The sequence below is a fragment of the Haliaeetus leucocephalus genome, unplaced genomic scaffold (assembly GCF_000737465.1).
Source record: "Haliaeetus leucocephalus isolate CR32 unplaced genomic scaffold, Haliaeetus_leucocephalus-4.0 Scaffold282, whole genome shotgun sequence".
NCBI lineage: Eukaryota > Metazoa > Chordata > Aves > Accipitriformes > Accipitridae > Haliaeetus > Haliaeetus leucocephalus.
The window spans coordinates 66,496-73,179 of record NW_010972718.1 but is presented as its reverse complement, the minus strand read 5'-3'; the positions used below and the strand labels follow the sequence as shown (position 1 = coordinate 73,179).

General features: G+C 62.2%; 1 protein-coding gene across 3 annotated transcripts; it reads left to right on the top strand.

Annotated features, from left to right (window-relative positions):
- Positions 1-6: 6 nt before the first annotated feature.
- BRD2 (bromodomain containing 2) lies at positions 7-6,429 on the top strand. 3 transcript variants are annotated; one of them, XM_010569908.1, is made up of 12 exons: positions 7-403; positions 1,886-2,186; positions 3,219-3,356; positions 3,440-3,581; positions 3,669-3,877; positions 3,998-4,369; positions 4,491-4,619; positions 4,708-4,962; positions 5,080-5,249; positions 5,486-5,796; positions 5,890-6,012; positions 6,120-6,429. In XM_010569908.1, the coding sequence occupies exons 1-12, from the start codon at positions 375-377 to the stop codon at positions 6,248-6,250; spliced, it is 2,310 nt and encodes a 769-aa protein (XP_010568210.1). In that variant the 5' UTR covers positions 7-374; the 3' UTR covers positions 6,251-6,429. The 3 variants fall into 3 exon arrangements, with proteins under 3 accessions (XP_010568210.1, XP_010568209.1, XP_010568211.1); XM_010569907.1 differs by having other exon boundaries at positions 5,041-5,249; XM_010569909.1 differs by lacking the exon at positions 7-403 and adding an exon at positions 2,695-2,792 and having other exon boundaries at positions 2,098-2,186; positions 5,041-5,249.
- Positions 6,430-6,684: the final 255 nt, after the last annotated feature.

The window sequence follows — 6,684 nt, the reverse complement described above, 5'->3', positions numbered from 1 at the left end:
CCGCCCCGCTACGTATCCCCCCTCCGCCTTCCACCTCCCCGCCGCCATTTTCTCTCCGCGCTCCGTTCATGTGAAGGCCGGTGGATGGTCTCGCACCGCCGCCGCTCGCCGCCGCGCCCGGCTGGAGGAACCGCCGCCGCCTGAGGCCCGCCCTGCCCGGGGGAGGGGAGGGGGTACCTGGCTCGTCCCCCCTCCCCGTTGTTCGGTGATGCGCTGACGGGGGAGGGCCCCCCACCGGGCCGGTACCGTCGAACAGTTCGCCGGGCAAAGTGGGGGGGTCGTCGGAAGAGACGGCGGCGGCGGGAGGAGGAGGAGGAGGTGAAGAAGAAGAAGAGGGACGGCCGGGATCGCGGGCCGGGCACGCAGCCGCCGGCATGTTGCAGAATGTGAATCCCCAGAGCAAGTAGGTACCGGCGCCGTAGGGGGGGGGGAGATTGGTGTCACGCGTGGGTTGTGACCGTGGTTGATGGCGGGGAGCGTGGGGTTACACGGTATTTTGAGGTCGGGCTTTGCCCCGGCTGCTGTTGTCTCTCTGGTGGCCTGGGGACAGGTGGACGGACAGCGGCTTTCTGTCCACGTTGGTGGGGCTGCGGGTCTCGCCCCCCACGATTTCGTCACTGGGGGCTACCCTGTCCCCCTTCCCAGCGCCGTCCTTGGCACTTGAGCCATGCCCTTGGCGGCTCAGGAGCCCCCGGGGAAGGGTCCCGCTGTGCCAAGCCCTGACGCCCGGGCAAGGCCGGTGGGCGCTGGGTGATAGTGGCGGGGACCTGTGGGTGGCCATCATGCAGGCCTGTGGGGTGACAAGTCACCCGTGGGGTCAGCTCAGGGCAAGGCGGGGGGGGTGGGTTCCCCCCGTCCAGGTTTAGGTGTGTGTGAAAGGTGCAGGGGTTGGGCAGGAGCTGGTTTTAGCTGCTGCCCGCATGCTCTGGAAACCTCCCAAGCCTTCGTGTCGGTGTCCTGGGGGTCCCTGGTGCCGCCGTGGCATGTTCTGGTCGGCCTTGTGACAAGTATTTTCTCTCCTGCGATATTTTGGTACCCTCATACCGGTCCTGGGCTGCCGGTCATTGCCGTAAAATGCTGGTTGTTGCCATAAAACGCTGGCCGTTGCCGTAAAATGCCGGTTTTTGCCCTTAAATTGGCGCAGGAGTCAGTTGTGAGCGTGACGCGGTCATGGCTGCGCCACCTCCCTGGGTCTGTGAGTCTCTCGAGTCCTGGCCTGTCCCCATGGATGGTTTTGGGTCTTTGCAACCAGGACGGCATCAAGCCGCCCGCGATCTTGGCCCTGGCATTGACATAACGGTCCAGCTGCGCAGTGGGGCTTTGTCACATCCCCAAATCCCGCCGGAGCTCCCGGTCCTGGACTTCAAGAGCTGGCGACACCCGGGTAGTGTCACCGTCGCCTCGACGCGCAGCAGCTCCGTCACTGCACCGGCACCGTCACCTCCGCGCGCGGCCCCGCGCGCTGGCTCTTTGTTCGAGGGCGAGCCTGGACCCGTGCCAACCTCTCGGCTCTGGCTGCGCCGGCGCAGGCGGCTCTCCCGGCACCGGCAGGGACCTGGGCGACCGCCTGGCAGCAGTTAATGGGCGCAACCGGAGTTCGCTCTCAAATCCCCCCACCTGGACACTGAGGAGATGGGCGATGGGACCTCACCCATGTCCTGGGAATTTGTAGCCGAGTGCGGCAACGTTTCCGCCCTTAATTGCAATTTTAGGAGCGGTTGGCTCTTTCTGGGGAGGGTTTCTCTTGGGAACCCTGAGGCCCAGCCCTGCCGATTTTTTTTTTTTTTTTTTCCTTTTTAGTAATCTTTTTTTGTTGGCCGAGGCGGTGGTGCGGCAATCCTGGCGCAGAGCTGCCCCGCTAACCCTGTCTCTGCTCCCCTTTCAGGATTCTGGGGGAGGGCAATGCCGGGCTCATGGGCCTGGCGACGGAATCGACCCCCGGCAAGCGGATCCGCAAACCCTCGCTCCTCTACGAGGGCTTCGAGAGCCCCACCATGGCGTCGGTGCCAGCCCTGCAATCCCCCCAGGTGAACCCACCTCCACCGGAGGTTTCCAATCCCAAGAAGCCCGGTCGCGTCACCAACCAGCTGCAGTATCTGCACAAAGTGGTGATGAAGGCTCTGTGGAAGCACCAGTTTGCTTGGCCCTTTCGTCAGCCCGTCGACGCTGTCAAGCTGGGCCTGCCGGTAACGAGCCCTGCGGGCGGGTGTGGGAGAAGTTACGGCACCCGGGACGTGCGCGAGTGTGTTTGTCCCCCCCTCCTGCCCCTCGCTTGCCCCTCACCCCCCCCACACCATGCTGATGCATGCAGGCAGGGGGTGTTAGGCAGATGTATTGTTAAATTTGGTGCTGCCTGACCCCGGACGTGGTGTGTGTCCCCTGCCCCGACCCCAAGCCTGAGAGTGCCAGGGCCGGCGCCGTCCCCCTCCCGGGGGCTCCACCACAGAGATGCAGTTGCAGGTGCCTGGGCTGTGCAATCCTCGCCCTCTCCTGGGGCCATAACCTGTACCAGCCCCCCACCTCAGCCCCTCGTAGGCATCCGGGCTGGTCCTGGGGACGTCCTCAGAGCAGCTGCCACCCCTCCCTTTTGCCCCGATGTCCCCTACAAAGGTATGGATGAGGTGACGCAGCCGCTCTAGAGGTAACCCGGACGCTTCCCCACCTAATCTCTTGTGCCCTGAATGCATTTTGCAGATTCCCATCCATGAATTTGTAGAAGACATCTTGTGACCCCAATATTAAACGCCAGCCCCCCCGTGCACCTGTGGCGCCCAAGGAGTTAAAGCCCGGAGGTAATTTCCATGTAGGTTTTGCTCTTAAAATTTAGCATTAGCTTTCCCTGAGCCCCCATCCCACCTCTCGTGCGGGAAGCGCGCACCTTCCGGATGCTGGGGGTCCGGCCGTTCCCGTAGCGTAGGCTCCCCGTCCCCCCACACCTCCCCGCCCCGGCAGAGCTGGCTGCTCCCCAGGCACCTTAGGGTCCCTCTTGCTCCACCGTGGGTGAAGGGGGACGGTGGCACTCTCGGGTGGGGACCAGGTCCGGAGGCATTTCTTGAACCCCATGCACCCCCTGCCTGCGCTTGGGTGATGAATGAGAGCTGGTGTGTGAGCTGGCGCTTTGCCGGGTGCCTGAGCGATTGCGGAACTGGGGAGGTTGGGGACGCAGGCGCTGTCACCGGTGCATCCCTGACCACCAGTCCTGTGTCCTTTGTCGGCAGGACTACCACAAGATCATCAAGCAGCCCATGGACATGGGGACAATCAAGCGACGCTTGGAGAACAACTATTACTGGGGGGCTGCGGAGTGCATGCAGGACTTCAACACTATGTTCACCAACTGCTACATCTACAACAAGGTGAGAACCATGCCGGTGCCACCGGTGAGTCCCGTGGTACTTTCTTGGCGAACTCTTGACGTTGCCTCCGGTCTTCCCTGTAGCCCACTGATGACATTGTGCTGATGGCCCAAACCCTGGAGAAGATTTTCCTGCAGAAGGTGGCGCAGATGCCACCAGAAGAGCAGGAGATCGTGGTGCCGGTGGCCAAGAACAGTCATAAGAAGGGAGCGTCCCGGGCAGCAGGTATGGTGATGCCACATGGGACGGAAAGACTGCTTGGGGGTGGCAGCGGTGCTAACGGGGCGGGGGGGGCTTCTTGTCTTGGCCCAGCGCTCCTGGCGGGACTCACGGCTGCTCAGCAAGTGCCGGCTGTCTCCTCAGTGTCCCACACCGCAGTCTACACCCCAAGCCCCGACATCCCCACCACCATAGTCAACATTCCCCACCCATCCGTGATTTCCGCTCCGCTCCTCAAGTCGTTGCACTCCACTGCCCCGGCCGTCCTGGCTGCACCCGCTCCCACCCAGCCCGTGGCCAAGGTAGGAGGAGGGCAGACCCTGGCCGTGGGGCAGGCTCTGTGGGGCTGGAGTGTGGGGCTGGCTTCTCCCCCTGCCCCCCCCCAGCCTCACACGTGGTTCTTTTCCCTTTTCTTTTGACAGAAGAAGGGTGTGAAGCGGAAAGCGGACACCACCACCCCCACCACCACGGCCATCATCGCCACCAGCGGAGAGTCCTCGCCCTCCGCCACGCTCTTGGAGGCCAAGGCGGCCAAGATCCCCGCACGCCGGGAGAGCGGCCGCCCCATCAAACCCCCCAAGAAGGATTTACCAGATTCGCAACAGCACCAGACATCCAAGAAGGGTAAACTATCAGAGCAGCTCAAGTACTGCAACGGGATCCTCAAGGAGCTGCTCTCCAAGAAGCATGCAGCCTACGCCTGGCCCTTCTACAAGCCTGTCGATGCCTCGGCCCTGGGGCTGCACGACTACCATGAGATCATCAAGCACCCCATGGACCTCAGCACCATCAAGGTGGGGCAGGAGAAAGGGGATGGAGGAGCCTTTTTGGGGGGGGCTCTGTGGCTTTCCTGTCTTTCCTCCCACTCCCCATGGGGACCCGGGAGCTCCCGCTTACCGTTTTCTCTCCCTGTAGCGGAAGATGGAGAACCGGGATTACCACGACGCGCAGGAATTCGCCGCCGACGTCCGGTTAATGTTCTCCAACTGCTACAAATACAACCCGCCTGACCACGACGTGGTGGCCATGGCCCGCAAGCTGCAGGTAAGTGGGGTGGTGGGTGTCCTGTCCCCCCGCTCCACCCACCGACCCCCCCCGCCTGCTCGCCGTGCTGACCCCGCTCCCCTCACAGGACGTCTTTGAGTTCAGTTATGCCAAGATGCCGGATGAGCCGCAGGATGCCAGCCCGCCCTCGGTGTCAGCCCCGCTTACTGGCGCCCTCTCCAAATCGTCCTCCGAGGAGTCCTCCAGTGACGAGGATGAGGACGATGAGGACGATGAAGACGACGACGAGGACGAGAGCAGCAGCGAGAGTTCATCAGAGAGTGAGGAGAGTTCTGACTCGGAGGAGGAACGTGCCAATCGCTTGGCCGAGCTGCAGGAGCAGGTGAGGGCCGGAGAAGGATCCGTGCCGCTTCCCGGGCCTGCTCCCCATGCCCGCCTCACCCCCTGTCTCCCCCCACAGCTGCGGGCCGTGCACGAGCAGCTGGCTGCCCTCTCACAGGGCCCCGTTTCCAAACCCAAAAAGAAGCGAGAAAAGAAAAAAAAGAAGAAATCGGAGAAGCACAAAGGCCGGGGAGGCGACGAGGAAGCCCGGGCGCGCCAGGCCCAGCTCCGTAAAGCCAAGAAAGCCGGTGGTGGTGGCAGCGGGACTGGTGGAGGCGGCAGTTCCAAGTGAGTGCGGCGTCCACGGCGCTGGGGTGGCGTGGGCGCGGGCAGCGGCTGTGATGACACTTTCCCCGGCAGAGCGACCGTGGTGAGAAACCGACTGGAACAAGCCAAACCTTGTCTGAGTGCTGCCAGCCCCAGGGATGGGGGGGGATTGGGGTTGGTTTGTGGTGGTGGTGGTGGGATGTTGGATTTTTGGGGCAGCCCTTGATGCCGCTGCGCCATTGATTCTCTCCCAGCAGGAACTCGAAGAAAACGGCTAAAGCGACGTTGCCACCGCCGCCAGCCCTTTACGATTCAGAGGAAGAGGAGGAGAGCAAACCCATGACTTATGATGAAAAACGTCAACTCAGTTTAGACATCAACAAATTACCGGGCGAAAAATTGGGGCGGGTGGTGCACATCATCCAGTCGCGAGAACCTTCCCTGCGCGATTCCAACCCCGAGGAGATCGAGATCGATTTCGAGACCCTCAAACCTTCGACGCTGCGGGAGTTGGAGCGCTACGTTCTCTCCTGCCTGCGGAAGAAACCCCGTAAACCTTACAGCGAAAGTAAGCGCCATGGGGTTGACACCGGGAGGGTTTTGGGGGGCTGGGGGGGTGGGGGCTGAGTCCCAAACCGAGCCTCCCCCTTTCTCCCTGCAGCCATGAAGAAGCCGGTGGGGAAGACGAAAGAGGAGCTGGCGCTGGAGAAGAAACGGGAGCTGGAGAAGCGGCTGCAGGATGTCAGCGGCCAACTCAATTCCACCAAAAAACCCCCTAAAAAGGGTGAGCATATAGCAGATGGCAATGGCCTCCCTGCTTCCTCTTCCGCCTCCCTGCTTCCTGTTCCGTCGTCGCACATGGCTGAGCCTTGCCGCTGTTTTACCTTGCAGCCAGCGAAAAAACGGAATCGGCTCAGCAAGTGGCTGTATCTCGCCTCAGCGCCTCCAGTTCCAGTTCGGATTCCAGTAGTTCCAGTTCCAGTTCGTCATCCTCGGACACCAGCGATTCGGATTCGGGTTAGAGGAATCTCGCGTCTCTCCCCACTGTGGCGTGGCTGAGCCGGAACATGGGTGGCTTTGGAAAAAAGAGGTTCTGCGGGACCGGATCCAGGTTGAATCGGACTGAGGGGGGGGCCCTTCACCCGGCAGGCAGAGCCCCCCACCCCACCTGGGGCTGATGGGGAGGGGTTGGGGGCAGGGAGGAGGAAGAGGGGAGAGAAGAGGGGGGTGAGGGGGGGACCCCAAGTGTTTACAGGCTGGAGGCATTGCAGGGGAAGGGGAGGAGAAAGGGGGGGGGCCCTGGCTGCAGGGTTGGGCCTCCCTCCTCCTCTTCCTCTTCCTCCTCCTTCCCCCCCCCCCAACAGGTTTTACTGTTTGTTGTTTTAGGTTGGGGGGGTTCTTGCTTTTTTCTTTTTCTTTTTTTTTTTTCTTCTTCTTCTTCCCTGACTTGTGGGAT

What these genes read in the sequence shown, in the direction of transcription:
- BRD2 (XM_010569907.1), top strand. Translation starts at nt 375, where the DNA reads ATGTTGCAGAATGTGAATCCCCAGAGCAA. An exon ending in ACTGCTACATCTACAACAAG is followed by an intron (nt 3,357 to 3,439) that starts GTGAGAACCATG and finishes TCTTCCCTGTAG; the next exon opens with CCCACTGATGACATTGTGCT. An exon ending in GGGAGCGTCCCGGGCAGCAG is followed by an intron (nt 3,582 to 3,668) that starts GTATGGTGATGC and finishes GTCTTGGCCCAG; the next exon opens with CGCTCCTGGCGGGACTCACG.